The sequence below is a fragment of the Microtus oregoni genome, unplaced genomic scaffold, assembly GCF_018167655.1.
Source record: "Microtus oregoni isolate MIOR12 unplaced genomic scaffold, Mior012 000014F_ref0000157, whole genome shotgun sequence".
NCBI lineage: Eukaryota > Metazoa > Chordata > Mammalia > Rodentia > Cricetidae > Microtus > Microtus oregoni.
Genome location: NW_024543073.1, coordinates 23,447,068 through 23,467,415, shown reverse-complemented (window position 1 = coordinate 23,467,415; position 20,348 = coordinate 23,447,068). Strand labels below are relative to the sequence as shown.

At 41.3% G+C, this 20,348-nt stretch overlaps 1 protein-coding gene across 2 annotated transcripts in view; it reads right to left on the bottom strand.

Annotated features, from left to right (window-relative positions):
• Positions 1–20,348, bottom strand: part of Msh3 (mutS homolog 3) — a 150,665-nt gene that overhangs the window by 85,036 nt on the left and 45,281 nt on the right. For both annotated transcript variants that reach the window (XM_041663394.1, XM_041663395.1), the window contains exons 9-10: positions 10,349–10,461; positions 6,219–6,333 (exon numbers count right to left, since the gene is read on the bottom strand). In XM_041663394.1, the coding sequence (XP_041519328.1) occupies positions 6,219–6,333; positions 10,349–10,461 (228 nt within the window). The remainder of the gene's footprint in view (positions 1–6,218; positions 6,334–10,348; positions 10,462–20,348) is intronic.

The following is a 20,348-nucleotide window of genomic DNA, read 5'->3' as shown; positions in this document are numbered from 1 at the left end:
CATCCTCGGGTACTCAACAGTATATCATATATAATCACTGGTCTAAAATATTCAAGCAATTCTGAATTATTTATACTCACAGAAGACGCCAAAGTATGTGAACTTCAATATGAGCCTCATAAGCAATATCTAACCAGAGCTCATGCTGTGTGAATCTGGACGACAATGTTATGAGCCATATGGGAAAAGACTTCATTAATATTTCAGCAACAAAAATATACAGGGTGTTCTCTGTCCTTGAGCTTTATAAGAAAGGAAAAATAACATTGGCAAAACTTGGTGAGGTGATGTGAGAGGTTTTATTACTCTTACTCTATTTTCTGGGGGGGGGGGGAGGAAAGAAGCCCATCTTTTTGAAGAGTAGCCAAAATGCGTACCTTACCAGAATGGTCAACCAACTACAGAGAGCCAATTCAAATACTATTTTAACAGAAATGGAAATCAAAACACTCTCCTGTGGCACACCTGAAAGAGCAGAGGATCTCTATGGTACTTGGGGTGAATGGATTCACCACTGAGCTGACTTTGGGCCACCTAGTAATCTGTGAATTGTGAGACTGTATGGGAGAAGAGAACCTCAGTCTCACTGCACTCTCACGTCTACTTGATCCAAACAGGCAAACAGCTAACGCTAACATTTCCCTGATGCTGCCAAAGGCAGATACCCAGTGCCGTGCCAGAGCCACCTACCAGGTTCAGGGAGTGGGGGAAATCCATTGCCAGCTCTACATCACGTACAGGATTAATAACCAGAATGTACAGAGTACTGAGAAAACAAACAACCCAGTCAATAAGAGAGGGGGTTAGATGTAAACAGGGATCTCAAAAGAAGGAAAAAAGAGCTAAGAGATACCTGTTAAAGTGGTCAACATGCTTAGCAATCAGGACAATGTAAATTAAAACTAACTTGAGATTTCACCACACCCCAGTGAAAATGGCAAAGATTAAGAGAACAAATGGCCGCAAAGGCTGACAGGGTGTAGAACACTCCCTTGTCCACTGTTGGTGGAGTGCAAACCGCTACAGTCACTGGGAATGCATGGACTTTGACGCTGACTGCAGTGAGCTTATGGATCACTGCGGAGCTGACGGTGTTGTCTGCCAGTCCGTGAATCCGGGGTGCTCTTTAATTCTTTTCAACAATTTTTATAGTTTTCAGGAAATAAGACTTTGATTTTTGTTACATTCACTCTTATTCTACTTGAAGTTCTAACCAAATAAATCCTAATAAGAGCTACCAAAAATGAAAACAAATACATTTCCAAATATAAGAAAGTCAATTACTTCAGAATTTCAGAATGTAGCAATCCCCAAATTCTGTCATCACGATGCTGGGCAGCTTCCCATCACTGGGACAAAACACCTGTGCTGACTGTTTGTGCGGAAGGTTGGGTTTGGCTCACAGTTTTAGAGGCATGACAGTCACATGATGGTCACATGGCTCCATGACATTTGGGCCTGCATCCAGACACTACTGCAGGACTAGGAAACAATGACAGAGTCAAGAGCAAGGATCCCAATATCCTCTTCAGGGGTGCATCCCGGATACTCTCCCTCCACTGAGCCCTTTCTCACAAAGGTTCCATGGCCACCCAATAATATGGACTTGGGATCTGACTCTTAGAACATGTGCTGTTGGGCACATTCCACACCTAATCTACAGCAATAACTCTCTAGCATTACTGTCTCTGCACTGCTATGGGGACTAGCTCTAGAACAAACCTAGTTAAATTCTAAAAACAATTCTCTAACTTCAGAAATAGTGTTATTTGACAAAACCCCATTTCACCTGTGCTTATAAACAATTCCTGAGATGTGGGTTTGGGGTATGCCACCTAAAACTCTGCTGTAAAGACAAAGCAACCTTTCACTGAGTGCAAACCAGGGTCTCTAGGATACACAGCAATTTCTGTGAAAGCTAAGCAAAGTCCAATTTAACTGTTGCCTGACAGCATAGCCCTTGAAGAGACAGTCCACAAGTTCAGCAACATCAGACTGTAACGTGACTATTTTCCCAAAGCATAAAGTCTAAGAATTACACTTTCAGAATTGCCATCCAAGGGAAGCTGCTTGCCACGTATGGACCCCACAGCTGCACTTCATATTCAAGCAGAACAGTACCATTCCGGTCACCATCTTCATGTGTGCATCTTGGTTTCCACTGACACTTCAGCAATTGCGAGTCAAGTCTACCTTGAGATAAGCAATGACTTCCTTTTCTCATTAACTCTGTCTTTACTGCCTGCCGACAGAGGGCTGTTGGGGGTGTACACAAGGGAGGGCCTGTCACTTTGAAGCTTTTATATCTTTTTTGTCTTTGGTGGTATGAAATCACTGAAAAGACAAACAATTAGAGGTGCACCAAGTCACTACTAGAGCCAGCTCCTGATCATTTCACAAAGGTACCTCCAAGTACAGACAGAGAAAATGCCACACTTCCACATACATGCAAAGGGAAAACTCAGCTTCGCTCAATTTAATCAAAAGATCCACGATATAATTCAAATGAAGTTTTTCAAAGTTTAGTACACAGAGAAAGTTCATCTTCTATTACTTAAGAGCTACTATTCTTCTAACTAAATACAAGAGGGCATCCCTTTTCATCTAGTCCTAAACACCCAGAGCCTGGTTTACAACAGAAACTTCCTCATCCAGTGTCTGCTTCATTCACAGGCTCCTGCTGGGCAAAAGTCGGAAGGTCAGTGTCTTCTCACCCATTCTCCAAGGTCAGCCACATAACTGAATCTATTTAATAAGTCTCTCTTTGGAGCTTAGAGTCCAATGAGATACAATCCTAGGCCTCTAACCTTAAAAATATAACTTTGCAGTTTCACTAAAACATGGAATGGATAATCTTGTCAGGCTGCCTGGACTGTTAGGACATAGAGAGCCACTTGTGGGTGTTTGCAATGGTTTCCAAAGACCAGGAGACCAGGGAAGCCCTGGCCTCATGAGCAGACTAACACTGGATGTGCTCACAGTGTGATGCTTTACTAGAGGGTGTGAAGGGAGGGGGCTGGGCTGCATGAGGCTGTAAGTCCCAGAGCCAGACATGAACTACTCCAGTACACCCTCCCCACCATGACACACTAACACCTTTCAGGTATGTTAGGCACAATGATGAAAAGTTATTATTGCACATATATAGAATATATCTATGCAAAGATTTAAAAATCCCACCACACTACCTCCTCTGCCAAGTCTTGTTTTCCTTTCTTCTCCATTGGGGAGAGGGGTGGGAATCACTGCTCTAAAATTGCTCATTATCCCCATCCATTTCTCACTACTTTCTTTAAATATGTTCTGTTAGAAGCTTCTAACTTTATATGATAAAATGTGTGACTCTTTTTATCAGCCTGATCTTTGGCTTGAATCACTGTTAATAAAGATTTTAATGAAGATCACACAGGCCATTTTCATGGCCTTACATTATTCTGCACAAATATGACACAATAATATCCTTTCCTGTTGGTGGGCATTTAGGTGGCTTAAATAAGACAAAACTATTTCCAGGGAAATGATGGTTTATTTTATTAAAACACACACCAAAAACAGCACAAGATTCCCATTCTGCTCTTCCTCCATTCTCCTCAGCAACCTTGAACTCCACCATTTCTTTGTTATAAACTTCAGGTAATACTGTTTCACTGAGCTAGCTCCTTCTTGATCCACCACCTTTGCAGAATGGGAAGGAGCTTGCTCATGCAAGATGTAGACACCAACAAGCTGGTGAAGGTGCAATACAGAAAGGCAAGAGAATTTCCAATGCCATCTGGCACCACTGGTTATGAAGATGGTGTTTTCCTGCTTCTCCTGCCATAAGTTGGGAAGAAACTCCTTTTGTGTTTCTGACTTCTAACATCCGGACAATGTCAATGATATGATGGCATCAATACATATGTGATGTGGGATTCCCCTCTGTATGCTGTGAATATGTTTTATTACTATTGGTTAATAAAGAAGCTGCTTTGGCCTATGACAGGGCAGAATAGAGCTAGGCAGGAAAACTAAACTGAATGCAGGGAGAAAGAAAACAGAGTCAGGCAGATGTCATGTAGCTGCCTAAGGAGGGAGATGCCATACAGTTACCAAAGGAGACAGATGCCAGAACCTTACTGGTAGGTCACAGCCTCAAGGTGGTACACAGATTAATAGAAATGGGTAAGTTTAAAATGTAAAAGTTAGTTAAAAAGAAGCCTGAGCTAATAGGCCAAACAGTAGTGTAATTAATATAGTTTCAGTGTGATTATTCGGGCCTGGGCAACCAGGAAATAAATGAGCAATCTTCTCTTACACATATGTGTTAAACAATTTAATTAATTAATATTAATCAGTAAATATTAAAGACACAAATTGATATCTGCTCTCAAGACCTGCTTCTCAACCTAGGGGTGCAGCTGGGTGTAGAGCACTTGCTTGGCTTGTGAGTGGCACTGGATTCTACCTCCAGCACTGAGAAGAAATAACCCAATAGGAGAGCTACTTCTGGGTACTAGACACTACTTTAGTGCCCAAGTCATAGCCCTATTGATCCAACTATTCCTAATTCTCCTAAATTTAACAGTGCCCTTAGTTGTGTATCTGAACTTCCTGCAAACTGAAAATACACATGGCGTTCTATTTTGAAGAAAACATTTAATTCACTTGTAGAGTGAGCAAAACAAATCATCAAGTTGAGATGCAAGGCTGGTCAGTCAGCCCTAGAAAATTCATTAATTCTTAAAGAACTCAGACTCCCAAGAGCAATTCCAGAAAGAGTCAAGACCTGTGTTGACCTGCTCAACAACATGTTCTCCCTTTTAGCACTGCCCTTCTCAAACTGCATTTTACATTTCAAATAACTCATCTCCACCAAGACCTTGTCTCAGCTTAGGAAAATGCTAGCTTAATACAGAAACCTAAATTTAACCACAAACCTTCAGATTTTATGGCCAGCCAGTAAAACTTGAAGCCTTTCAGAACAAATTGCTTTCCTATTTGAAAATACAAGGTTTTATGCTCTGTTCTGGTTCACCCCTCAGGGAATGTAAGAGTCACAGGCAAGTATTAGTGCTAGTGTTTCAGGACCCTCTTCTAGCTTGGTCAAGGAAGCTTCAAAGTTCCCAAAGGGAACAATGGACATTCCTAACATCCTTGGAAAGTGTAAATCAAGCTAATTATTTGAACTGGAGTATTTTTAATAAGGTAACTATTAAATCAAAAATAAGATGGTTTTGTCTTAGAACATCAGTTAGCAGGTTTGAAATTTCTAAAATCTACAAACTTATGAAATCTACAAACTCTTATGAAAATCTCTAAAGTAATAGCTGGCCACTTTATCGCCAACTTTTAATTAACTAAAACCAAGAATAAGAAAAGAATACTTATTGGAGCTATTTAAATTTTTGTCTTTTATTCTTTTCAAGTTTATGTATGTGTGGTATACAGGTTTGTAACAAGTTTGCATGTGTGTGGATGTGCATGCAGTTGAGCGTGCACATGGATGTAGACATTCACATCGGTTCTGAGAACATGAACTCTTGGTCCAACTGCCTGAGAAGCAAGTGCCTGAACTCTGAGGTGTGTCCCCAGGCTCCAGAAAAGGTAAAAATTTATTCATCTTTTGTAATACTAGTTCTTACTCTGGTCAAAAGTATAGTATTATAGTGAGAATAACATATTACATATCTATAACAAACACAATTTGACAGTATACTAACTACCTTTATTATTCCAGCAACAGTACAAGGTAGTTCATCCTTGTACTCCAGTGATAAGCCTGAGTATAATCCCTACTAAGGTAGCTTGAATGAAAAATGGTCCCCCATAGGCTCATATATTTGAATGCTTAGTCACCAGGGATTAGAAGGGTTAGGAGGTATGGTCTTGTTGGAAGAAGTGTGTCACTGGAGGGTGGACTTTGAGGTTTCACTAGACCCCAGTGTCTCTCTCTGCCACTACCTGTGGATCAGGATGTCAAGTTCTCAGATACTTCTCCAGCACCATGCCTACTTGTATACTGCCATGCTCCCCTCCATGATGAAAGGGGCTAACCCTATGAAACTGTAAGAAAACCTCCAATAAAATGCTTTCTTTGATAAGAGTCACCTTGGTCATGGTGCCTTTTCACAGCGATAGAACAGCAACCAAGACCCTATCAAATGTGTCATACAAAATATTTGTACAATAATTCTCCTCCCATCTTTCTTTTTAATTCAAGATTTTGAGACATTACTTACTCTGGTTTGGATAGTATCTTTTCCAGGTTAAATTCCTTGAGGTACCTTATTATGGCAGCCAAGGAGCAGATCACAGGCTTCTCCAAGTTAATGACACCAGAGAAACTCTGAGAGCCTAAAAACAGAATAAGCATCCTCAGTATTATTACTACCAATAAAAATACATTAAGTAAGTTTCATCTATAAAAATAATAACTAATATCATGCATACTAGGCTTGTATTTTTTTTTCTTTTTTTTGGATTTTTCGAGACAGGGTTTCTCCGTAGCTTTTTTTGGTTCCTGTCCTGGAACTAGCTCTTGTAGACCAGGCTGGCCTCGAACTCACAGAGATCCGCCTGCCTCTGCCTCTGCTGGGATTAAAGGTGTGCGCCATCACCGTCCGGCTTAGGCTTGTATTTTTAAACCAAACTGTGATTACAAATAAATAACTTGTAGTGTGGGCAAAAAAAGACAGTTCTAGATAGACTAAATCATTTTTGAAAATAACATACTTTTTTCAAATCAGAAAAAAACATTTAAATACTTTCACTATAAATAATCTGAACTACATGCCACGATGTGCATATCAGAAGGTAAATTGACAAACACTGATAATAGTTAAAAAAAAAAAAACTTCAATCAACCTAAATAACATCCATAGGGCAAGGATAAAATAAATTTTGTTAAATCCAGATTATGATATGCCTCCTTTGAGAGAATACTGACAGTAGCTCAGCTAACATGAAGGCTGTCTATGGCACATGACTACAGGCATGGGAGAGACATGTGCAATCACCCTCATAATGAAAGACCCCAGCTTAGCTGCTATAACGCCATTTTGCAAGGCTTTCACACAAACAAGTATAGGTTCAAGGTAAAGTTGGTACTCCTAGGCTGCCAAACAGGATATCTATGGTCAGACATCAGGCCTGGGAGGGGAACGAAAAGTTCTGGGAAAAACCACATGTACCCTAGATAGAGCCAAGTCAGCTATTATCAGATCTTCATGTCCCCGAGGAGCTTGTCCCCAAGTGAACTCATCGCCTCATCCGAACTGACCAATGGAATCCCTGTAACCATGCATGCTTCTGCCGCCCGTTTCCATAAAAAAGACCCTCTGCCCAGCCTGAGGGCGTGCAAGTCTTCCAAAGAGACTCTGACGCCCGCAGGTACCTGTGTACTCTCAATAAAGAAACCTCTTGCTGTTTGCAGCCAGTGGTCTCGGACTGTTCCTTGGGTTCAGGGGTCTCCTCCTGAGGGAAGGTCCTCTCTGAGGGTCTTTCAATCCCTCCCCATGAATATTACAACAGCTTCCCATCCAGTCACCTGCTCCACCCTTACCCTATGAGTATACTTAATGCAACCAAAGGAATTCTTTTTAACGTGGATAGGAGATCATTATACAACTTCAATATAGTCCAACATCCACCAACTCAGAAATAGCTAGCTATCATCAAGTCTAAAACCACCAGGCCTACAGGATCTCTCATCCATCTTCTAATGATAAGCTCTCTCCTCCTCCTCCCCTTGGTTACCCATCCAGTATGTAGACTCCTCTCCCCTACCCCCACCAGCACTGAGTCCTGTGAGCTCTTTTGTGCTCACTGTTGCCTCTGTGAGAGACATCACTGCTCTGTATGTCAGGATGGCTGTCCCTCCCAACTCCTCATTCTCTGTCCACATCTCTGTCACACACCATCTCAGCAAGGCTTTCCTTTGCTATCCCGTAAACAGTTCTACCTTACTTTCTGCTTAGCATTTACAACCACATAACAAGCTAACTATGAATGTTACACAGACACAAACAGGCTTATTCATAAGACAATTCTTATGGATGATACTGTTGTGAAACATTAATTTAGGGTGTGTTACATTTGTTTATGCTTGTTTAATGATGCAATGACATGTTACATTTGTTTGATTAAAATTAACCTGCGGTCAGGAGGCTGAGTCAGCAACTAGCTGAGGGAAGTGGTAGGAAAGAACCACGTGTAGCTAGGGTTCTTAAGTGGGGGTGGAGCCGAAGGAGGGCCGGTTTTAAGGGAGACAGGATCTAGAAGAAGAGGTTAGCTACTTGCTATCTAGCCTCTCCAAACAAGCAGAATTTCACCTCAGCCTTTGAATCCTGAGTTCTACAAAGGGATAGAGATCTAGATAAAATTCTTTTAATGGCTGTGATAAGCGTAAGGGGATGGAATTCTGGCCTGGCCACAGCCAGTGAGGTGGAACCTCTACTAGTAGCTTCAGAGTTGCAACTGCCTATTAGGACAGCATTGCTTAAGAGGCAGCTACTGAATTTAATGAAAACAACATGATACCAAACTGTCAGTGATCACCCCTTCATAGACAAGTGACAAGGGCAGGAACTTCTCCATATGTCTTTATACACAACTGTGTTGTCTGACATTTTTTACAGAAATTAATAGGTATTACAACATGCCCTTTGTAGTGATGCAATACTTGATCAGTTAACTAAAGCTGTTCATAAACCTAGGGCAGTAGTTGTCAACCTGTGGGTCATGACCCCTTTAGGGGTCAAACAACCCTTTCACAGGGGTCACCTAAGACAATCAGCAAATACAGATATTTACATTTCGATTCCTAACATTAGCAAATCACAGTCATGAAGAAGCAGTAAAATAATGCTGGGGTCACGACAACATGAGGAGCTGTATTAAAGGGTCTCAGCATTAGAAAGGTTGAGAGCCACTGACCTAGAGTGTAAAAATTGAAGAGCAGCCCTTCTCCTTCAACTGAGAACTTACTTTAACCTTCTAGTTCGATTTTCCTGGAAACAGAGTGTTAGGAAATAGCCCGGTCTCCAATAAAAATGATCTGAAGTCAGTGACATCTGACTTAGAAAGAAACATACTCAAATCCAGAATGTTGGCCCTTCCCTGCATGCAATGACTCTTACAGTCTAGCAAGTGCCTTACAGAGCTCCATCAGAAGATTCCTGATGCGCATGGATCTTCTAAACCAGGCAACCCACACCCACAGAAGAGCCTCTGCCCCTCACATATAAGCCATCACCTGGTGCCATGGACTTCCATGAGCATGCCTCACACCAAGAGGACACGTGCCTCATGGGCAGGCTGCTTTCCATCCCACAACTTCCTCTAAGTCAATCTGAGGCTCAGAAAGGATTGTGGTGTCTTATATGTTTAATGAAACCTAAGGCGAACCCTTGATTCTAGTTCATACTGCTTTCAGAAGTGAAATACGGTCTCAGACACTCATTAAATTTGATTTAAAGGCATATGAAACTAGACAATGATGGCCTGGTGGTGGGGGAATGACAAGACAGTAAGGCTTAAGCAGGGGCTAGTGACAGGGCTAACGACAAGTGTTCTACTGTGTGTGGCAAGGACAGGTTTCGTACCTGTAGGGTATAATGGGGGTGAAGAGAGGGCAAATCTGTCCTGAGAGAACAAGAAGTCCCTTTTCACCTCGCCAAGCCTGCAACTGAAGCTAACACAAACTAGAGTGACAGGAACAAAATCATATCCTACTATTAAGACAGCAAATGTGACTTAAACATGTAATGGTTACCCCACATATGGGGTCTGGTCACCAATGTGCTGGCCCTGTAATTCTGGTAACCACTCTTTCAAAATGCTAAGTTTTGTCACAATATTTATCAAACTGCAAATTATGTAAAGCAATGGCATGAGCCATCTTTAAAGATGGAGAAGGGTTAGCCGACTACACCTTCGCTAAAAAGCACTTGTCTACGCCAGCGGGTGACAGAACAGTCCCAAATGAAGACATCTGTGAGACAGTACAAACGGTGTCCGCATGCTATTGGGCTGCTTTTCTGATTGTGGCTGTTTTGGGGGAGTTGTCTGTTTTTGTTGCTCTTGTTCTTTTCTGCCGAGACAGGATTTGGCCTACTGAACCAGGCTAGGCTGACACTAGAAAGACTCCTGCCTCACCTCCTAAGCGCTGGGTGGACAGACTTGTACCAAGCAGGCCCAACTGCAGTGGTATTCCAGATGAGCCCATGATGGGGGTGGGGGGCTGCCCTCAGATGCTCCCACATACTACTATTTGCTTCCCACACATCACGAACCGAAAGCCACGCCCACCTTTACCCACAGCTGGTACCGGTGCAATTAAGGACACGGGTAACATCAATAAAATACTTACCCCTGCTGTCAGCCACCCCTCGGGCATAAAACTCTGTAACTGCCTGGAAAGCATGGCTGTATTCAAAGTAAGTGTTATCCATCCTCTCTACTCGAATCCTGTCATACTGCACACTGAAAAGAAAGAAATTGAAATCTCAAAGAATTACCCATTATCTTGAATTATCTATATTAAGATATCAATCTTGAACAATAACAACAAAAGGCAGACTCATTCCTTATTGCCTTCGGCACACGCTGAGGACCATCTGAAAAGCACCCACTGCAAAGGACCTCACCTGCTACTCATCTCCTGGACTTCACACTGAGCACACTCACTGCTCCATACTGAGTATCAAAAAACTCGCTGACATTAGAGGCAACTGAACTAGAAATGTTAGGGGGAGAATTTAAGAAGCATTTTAATTTGATCACACGAATTGTTTAGGAATTCTAGCAAACTCAGCACTGAGCAGCTCATTCTTGGAGAGCACCTCCGCCCGGCTGGCTTTGTGCTGAGTGCAGCTTCATCCTGGTCAACTATATAGTCCATTTCCCTCAGGTCAGTATTCACTCCTACGTGACCTTTTAAAATGTGAATAAAAGTTTTTTCACAAATAAACAAGATCCCACAATCCATATTGGATGGTTCATTTTCCATTTTTCCTGACTCCCTCCCCTCTTCATCTTCCCTTTCTCCTATAACTGGATGGCTGCTATCACCTCACAACCCAGGTGGACCCTTCCAGTCTTTACTGTTCATCTGACAGGACACAAACACACAGCACAGGCTTATATAATCTATTCTTCGCTACATTACCAACACATGATATGCCTCTACACCCATCTTGCTTTCCTAGACAATATTTCTCTAAATTCTTTCCATATGTCAATGACTTGTCTATAACTCATTCTTTTGAATGGCAAAAAATATGTCATAGTACTTATTTGTTGCAATTTATTCAAGCACTTCCTGGTTGCTTGATATTCACTCAGAGTTAACAGTTATATATTATGTTCAAACACTTTATTCTGAAATAGTAATATATCAGACACAACTGTAGCCCCAGTCGTTCATCCAGTCACAATTCTCTAGCACACGAGGATACAAACACAGCCATGACTTTAGTGTGCTCTTAGGCCCTGCAGCATGTTGCAGAGGCCCGTGCTTCCAACATCCCGAGAGCTGTTTACTAAATCTGGACCACTTGCTTTGGGACACAAGACTACACTTCTAAGATCTGCACAGGCATATGCTCTTTAGTTATATATTTCTATGTAATTCATTAATTCTTATATGTTCTAATTAAATTGATATTTGTCTTTCAATTTATTTGAACTTATTTTTGTAGTTAGCATGTGGTAGAAACACAATTTGACTCCATATAACTAACAATCAGATATACTCACAGAGCATTCCATCCTGTCTGAACAATTCCCAACGCCCCTCCACCACCTGTCTCACATCCCTCTAGGTTTGTGACCTACTTCAATCCACTCCACTGATCTTTCTGTACATCTGTATCTCACACTACAGGGCTCTATTTCTGTGCTGTGTTATACCTTGTTCTTCAAGAGCTCACGTGTACTTGGGCCTCTGATTTTCCTCACAAATTTCCAGTTCATCTTAGCCAGCGAAGTTGTTTGTTTTTACTTTCACTCCCTAATCTTCTACTCTTTGGGGACCCACCGCCACCAGCTCACAAATAAATCACTCACAGGCAGGCTTATTCTTACTTACAAATGCCCTGCCTTAGCTTGGCTTGTTTCTAGCCAGCTTTTCTAAACTTAAATTATCCCGCCTACCTTTGCCTCGGGACTTTTCCTTTTCTTACTTCTGTGTTTTTTACTTGCACCCTTACTTTGTGGCTAGCTGTGTGGCTGGGTGACTAGCCCCTAGCTTCTCTCTCCTCTCTTTCTTGTTCCTTCTCCTCTCCCCCAGATTTTTCCTTCTAATTATCCTCTCTGCCTGCCAGCCCTTCCTGTCCTTTCTCCTGTCTCCCTATTGGCCATTCAGCTCTTTATTAAATCGTCAGGTGTTTTAGACAGGAAAAGTATCGCAGCTTCACACAGTTAAACAAACGCAGCATAAGCAAAAGCAACTTATCTTTCCATAATTAAACAAATGTTCCACAGCAGAAACATAAGTAACACACCTTAAAATCATATTCCCCGACAAGCCAATTTCACAAAAAATCTTTACTGAGATTTTGACTGAGTATGTAACAACTGATTTACAGAGAAAAGTTACCTTCACCGGAATGCTCACTGTTAAAGGTGGTATATTCTACTTACATCTCTAATATTCAACAATAGCATGCTATAATTATTTCCAGACTGCATAATCTATAACTATATAGATTACTATTCTAATATTAATATCTCTAATATTCAACAACAGCATGCTATAATTATCTCCAGGGGGTTCTACATTCCGTTGGCTCTGCTCACTCCCAGTACACACCCATGGTGTGAAGTTCAGCATCAGGAATTCTTTTGCACACTGATCTAGACACATTAAGTCAGAGTGGCTGACAGAGAAAAACAAGGCAACAGGAAGGGATAGTGTCGGCTGCTCCAGAGCCTATCTGGGCTAGGAACCCTAAGACTAGAGAGCTGTTTACAAAGCCAGAGTAGAACCCTGCATCATGATGCACTAGAGAGTCTCTTGGCTTTCTGCTTTTGCTCTTTGTGCAACCCTTCTTTGTCTCTCCATGAAACTTAAGGGAATTCTTGAAATAATCCCCTGCACAGGCTATAGGAAGCTTCTACTTTTCTGTCTATAATGAAATTTCTTCTGAATAGGGAAATTCTAAGGTCTGATTTGAAAGTTCCACCAGTTAAACAACAGCCTGACACTGAATACAATCTGCTGAACAGAGGAGGTAAAATCCTAGAAGGAAACTCAGGATGGAGAAAGAGGCAGCTTATTTATACTTATTCCTGCACCACAAAATAATGACGAACATAAAATCTCTTATGTGGACATATGGCATGTATCACTCAGGTTTTTATTCTCAGTTTATAATCTAGAATGATGGACAACAACACACTAGACATAAATGAAAGGTACAGAGAAGAGACACACACCCCTAATACTGGTAGAAATAGACAAACCATTTTACAAATTCAAGAAATCATTATAATAATTTTATTACTTTTCTTAATCAAAAATATAACTGGAAAATTTTTGTTTTAAAAAATAGTCTTTAAAAAACACAACTTTGTAAGAAATAAAACCTCACACACCATTTTTACATCTCTTCAAATACTGCTATGAAAACAGAGAACAGAATGGCCAAAACCTACAAATGATATATTATAGCTGCACAGTACCCTTAAGAATTCCAAATGCAAGCTAGTGGGATGAGCAGCAATAAGATTCATGTGCTATTTGCAGCCATGTGGGAAAGAAACAGAAACACCAAGGTATCAGAGACCAAACAGCAAGCACAGTCACTGCAAAATGTAGCAAGAGGTGAGTAGCTGAAAGCACAGTTAGGGCCGTCCAACCAACTGACCAGGAGCACGGGTGATAGCAGTACAGCCAACTGACCAGGAGCAGGGGTGAGGGCCATACAACCAACTCACCAGGAGCACACATAGTCCCCTGTAAGGTGCGGAGGGACCAGAAACTGTGAACTGACAAAACTATCAAGTGCTTGGTGAGAAGGGGTTTTATGTGTGTGCAAGTACACATGTATGTTTGTGCATGTGGCAAACTGAGGTCACCCTCAAGCATCCTTCCTCAGGAATGCTCCCCACATTATTTCTGAGGTGAAGTTTCCCTTTGGTTGGGGCTCAACCCACTAAGCTAAGTCAGCTGGCCAGCAAGCTGAGACCCACCTGTCTCTGCCTCCCCAGTGCTAGGATAGCAAGCAGAAACCACACTGAGCTTTTTAAACTGGGATTCTGGGATCAAACTTGAGTCCTCAATTTACCAATGGAGACTCTCCCTAGTCACCAAAGTGCTTCTTGGAAACAAGATCTCACTCTGTAGAGATGCTCTCATTAACAGAATAATCCCAAGTGAGTAGACAAGAGATAAGAGTCAAAGTAATAAAGAAAGGACACGGCAGGAAATGTACAGCAAAGTCATTGTGCTAAGTCAGACACAAAACCAATGACGACACAATGTAAAATTCCCTGTGTGCAAAATTCTAGCAAAACCAAAATCGACAAAGAATTAGTAATCACTGGGGCCAATGGTGGGGACAACTTCAAAGAGACTTGAGATATTTGACAGGATTCTATAACTGGACTCGATGTGAGCATGGGAGGACAACAGTCCATACTGTGTATTTAAAGAAAGTGAACTGTGCTATTTATAATGATACCTTAAGATACAAACAAACTGCAACAGGCAAGCTAAGAAAGCTACTATCTATAATTCTCTTCTAAGAGCTCAGGAAAATAAATTATATATATATAGTATCAGAAAAGAATCTCTACCCAAGTTATTGTAAGGGAAAAAAAGCTGAACAATATATCTGCAAATAATAGCAGAATCTCAGGTATAACAAGTCAAATGTCCATAAAATGTAGAAAGACTAGAACTTAATAGTTAAAGGTAAGCTTCAAAAAAAAAAAAAAACAAGAAACCATGACGTTTTTGTTTTTTGAGACATAGTCTCACTATTGCTGCCCCGGCTCACCTGGTATTTGTTACATAACCCAGGCTGGCCTAAAACTACTATTTATCCTCCTGCCTCAGCCTTCCTAGTGCTGGAACAACAAGCTGGGGAAAAAAACAAAACCCCTCACAATGTACTGCCAGAACCAGGATGATTAGAACAGAAAGAAAAGTAGCTAGTCTCAGAGGCGAAAGATGCCAGGATGAACAGGTCCTGCAGATAACACATGCAAGTAGAAAATAAAAACCAATGACCAACTCAAAATGAAAGGGAAGCAACTATTTAAAGTGTTGAAAAAAACAACAAATCCAGAAATAGAAGGAGGTGATCTGACTACGTATAAAAAGTGCTCCCAAGATGCAACACTAAAGCTCCACTACCCGGAACTCACTAGAAATGTAAAATCTGTCAGCTTGGTGGCAACACTTCTCAGCTAAATGAAATTCCATCTCAAAAAGAAAAACAAACATACAAACATGCACTTAGGCATCACCAAAACAGGTATCTCAGATCAGGGCGTAAACATTAGAAAAGCTTAAATCCAGACTTTCACAAAAACACTTTAAAAAGTGAAATCAGTGGGTGTTGTGGAATATTTATTTGTTTAGCAAAGATGCATTACATTTGTTTATGCTGATTTGTCTGACTGTAAACATGGGCTGCATTTGTGTTCATTATAAAATTAACTTGGGTTCAGAGAGGCAGGACTAGCACTGGTTGACAGGAGGCAGCAAGGAGGAATATAGCCTGGGATTTTTAGATGGGACAATGTGGAAGGATCAGGACTGCAGCAGAGAAAAAGTTAGCCAGTTGCTATGCTAACTCTGAGGTTGCAGGATTTCACCCTAGCCTTTGAATCTCAAGTTTTATTAGAGATGAAGTTAAAGCTGCCTTTAGCAGCAACATCAGAGCCATGGTCTTGGCGAACAGATGGTAGTGTAAAGCACAGCTGCTGTGCGGAAGGTCAAACCACAGGTGAGAGAGAGTTCAGTTCAACAATGTCATCTGATGACTAGCCAAATACCCAGCGCTCGGGGCTTACATGGGCCTTCAGGGTACATTAGGTACCCAATAACGTTAAAGAGCCACTGAATTAGCCAATGGTGTCCAGACAAACACATAACAAGAAATACTTCAGGATCGGTGTTGAGTATTTAATATGTGTTTGCTTAATGAACCAAGCTTTGAAGATGCTTTACGGTAGGGGCACATGTTCAGGGAGCCATGGGAGAAGAAGCCCCTGCTGCAACAAGACAAACCAACAGGGGAGACATGGGACAGCATAGGCAGCAAAATTCAACCTTTTACAGAAATCCATATAAGTGGTGGTCATATCAGTTATTCCTCTGAAAATGTACAACTTAAGGAAATAAGAACTTGGCACTGTAATAACAAAATTAACAACTTACATATGAACCCTCAACACAGGGAAATGAGATAGACAAGAGCAAGGCTGAAGACCCTGAATGAAAACCAGTTAGCCCCAAATTCAAATTAGAAGTATTTTACGTGCTGTTTCCGTAGTTCATCTGTAAAATATTTGTCCTCTACAAAGACCTAGAAATAATAACTGACTCTGTGACTAAGGAACCTCTGGAATGTAGATTGTGTTTTTCAGATATCTTTTCCCGCTAAGAGAAACCATGGCCATTTGAAGAAGTGACTAACTTCAGGACTAGATTAAGATAAGCCTAGAATATCTTATTATGTATTAGCAAAAAACCTAATAGTAGGGCCATAACAAATGACTCAGAAACCAACTTGAAGAGGCCCTCATTACCTAATTATGGGCCAACTGGAGCATGAGGAATAAACACCGAATAGCAAACACATTGAATTAAAAGATTCTAGGTATGCTTACAGTTCGGTGTCCACAATAACACTTTAAAAGGTGGACTAGTTCACTGCCAGCACATGCCAATAACTACTCAGTTCCTCCTCAGAGATGGCCATGTGGATAGAACACATGAAATCATCACACCATTTCTCCAGAGCAACCTCAAATAAAAGCACCAACTTGACTCAACTACAAATCCACAGAGAATTCTGAGAAGCAAATTAGCTCTAGGACACAGCCATTGAGACCCAGACTCTAGAAAAGTCAAGAAAATCAACTGTGTCTCTTCAGCAAATAAAAGGGATAGAGAGGGGATGGGATCTGCAGGTAGAGAAGGCTCAGAATAAAACCATAAGAAACCTGCGATAAGAACCAAGAGCAAACATCCACATACTAAAACCCTGGGCGGGGGCAGCAAGGAACATCAGGCCTGTGGTTTCCCAGAGGGCTGTGCGGGCCTTCTGGAAGGACTGCTGGCACTTATCACATGCACAGACCTGGCTCCATGCCTTCCTTTTTAGTGTACTATCTTCTTTTCTATATTTGAACCAGACTTTAAGTTTCTTTCAAATTAAACACAAATATTTCAAATTTTCTGAGTTTCTCTACAATAAACGCCCTTCTTAAGTCACCTTTTACTTTATTCCCCGTCCTCTTTTTAATCCCCTAACCACCCATGCTCATCATCACTCTGGACTTACCAGGATTCCGATACACCATTCAAACAGCTCAACAGCAAGAACACATTAGCCAGATTTCTTTACATCACTGAAGAACGGCTTATTCCTTAGCATCAAAATACAAATGGCCAACAATTGTATGAAAACATTCTCAGCATCACTAAGCATGTGGGAAGTCAAAAGTCAAAACCATAACACAAGTTAATAATAGCTATTAGTAAAAAAGATTTTTAAAAAACATGTCAGTGGACATATAGGAAAAGAGGGACATAACAAAGATGAAGAGGAAAGTTCATACAGACACCATGGAGAACAGGATGGAGGTTCTTAGAACTACATTCTTATCTAGCAACCTCGCTTCTGGGTGTATATTCCGGGAAATGAAGTCCATGTCTTAGAGATGCACTTCCATGTTTGTGGTCACACTGTTCCCAACAGTCAGGACCCTGAAACAATCTGAACTCACTAACAGAAGAATAGTAAGGAAATATACCACAGAGTATTGGCCAGGTGATGGAAAAGGAAAACTGTGACGAGTAAGAACCTGGGCAAACCTCAGAATACCATGAGACATGAACAGAGCCAGGCCCAGGAAGACAAACACTGCACGATCTCACTTACATGTGCCATCTGTAGAAGCTGAGCTTTAAAACGCCGAGACCACCATGGTGGTTGTCAGAGGAGGGGACAGGCTGGAAAGGGAGGTGACAATCAAAGGGCAGATCCAACATCCACACGGTGACCACAGTTATGTGTCATCTTAAGAAGATAATATAAGTGATGGCTGTGGTCATCTGTAATCAGTTCAGAGTTGATCAAAACCCTGTGGCATCCACATAGAGACACTCACATACATGAGTGAAGTGAGGAGAGACTGAGCGGTGGGCCATATTTGGAAACCCTTCTCCTTTAACAGCTGCATTAGTTTATAAACAGATGTTGATGTGACGCTTCATCATGAAAGAGAATTTGTCAACAGGAAATGAAGAGAGCGGCTAAAAACTTGGCCAGAAATAAAAATGATGACAAAATGCAAAACCTCAGTGGCACTCAGAGGGTAATTAAATTGTAATGTGTAAACCTGGGCTATGCTAAAGTGAGTCTTAGAGTAGGGAACAGAGTAAAAACTTTAAGGGTTACCATGAGCCAGATATACAGAGCCTAAGTCCTGAATGACGACAGGTGGAACTGTGTTCAAAATAATCTGTTTTAAGAAGTAACTTTAGCATAACAAATGGTTCAGAACATAGCAGCTCCATTTGTCTTTGGACAGTAAGTTGTTTGGCCCACAGGGATGCCTGACACTGACACAGCATTAGACCCTTTTATAAAGACTGACAGCTTCCCAAAAGAGAAATGTAAAATTACTAGTGACCCACAGCTTCCATTCCTAGGTATTTGCCTAAAAGAAAAGAAAACATGGATCCACATAAATATGTGTAAATGTCCACATCACTTAAAATGAAAAATAGCAAACATTTTAGTCAATCAAACAGTGAATGAATAAACAGAATATAGTATACCATACAATAGATCACTCTTGCTAATATTTCAACAGGAGAAAGCCTGAAACTACTCTGTTAAGTGAAAGAACTCAGTCACAAATGGGATGGCGGGAAACCGAACTGCTTCTGCACAGCAAAGGGAACAAGCACCACGTGGGGAGACAGCCACTAAGTGGGAGGGAGTCTTTGCCAACTGTCCTTTTGCTGTCGGTCGCTGTGATAAAATACAGAACAGATTTGGTGAGGACAGAGTTTACTTCAGCTCTGAGGGAAGTCAAGGCAGGAGCTCGGAGGCAGGAACTAAAGTGCAGACCACGGAGGACACTGCTCACTGGTTTGCTCCCCTGGCTAGCTCAGTGACCTTCCTTATACATCCTTGGCACACCTGCTCAGGGGTGGCACCACCCACAATGAGCTAGGCACTCCACATGGCATCATTAATCAAAAAAATGCCCCCAGAGACATGCCCACAGGTCAATCCGATGGCCCCAGCTCCCTGATTGGGATTCCTTCTTCCTGTGTCCCTCCAGTTTGTATCAAGTTGATAAAACTCATCTTCATATCAACTATGTATCTGACCAGGGCTTGCTATCTATAAAATATAAGGAACACCAAAAAGAAGCAAATAGCAATTAGCACAAATAATAAAAATCCAGAGACAGGTATTAGGGTTCAACCTGATGATCAGAAAAGCAAAGCAGCCAAGCCACTAGAGAGCTCTTACCTCTATGAAAACTTCTGCTGAAAGGGGAGCGAGTTCCTGTCTCGTCCTGTCTAATATTCCTCTCAAGTGCTGGGACTAAAGGCATGCACCACCAACACCCGGCCTGTATGGCTGACTAGTGTGGCTGCTGGGATTACAGGTGTGCGCCACCACTGCCCGGCCTGTATGGCTGACTAGTGTCACATTCTGCATTCTCCTCTTCAGGCAAGCTTTATTTATTAAAATACAAATGAAATATCACTACATGTCCCCTTTTTGTCTAAAATGAAAAAAGAAGGCTATAACTAATATAAGAAAAACTATATACAATAAATACAATACAATACATTCTCTAACAAGGATATAAGACCCCCTGCCCCTATAAAGCTTAGTATTTAAAGAGGGTTAAGCAGAAAACTGATAGTAAAAATATTTAAAAGTACTTTTTAAATTATCTATTATTTACTTAGTGCACATGTGTGAGCCCATGCCACACATGTAGAGGTCAGAGGACAACTTGAAGAAATCAGTTATCTCCTTCTATCACATAGTTCCTGGGATCAAACTCAGGACATCAGGCTTGGCAGCAAACACCTCCACCCACCAAGCAATCCTGCAGCCCTAAAAATAGTGTGTTTCAGGTTTGAGCCTCCAACAGCTAAA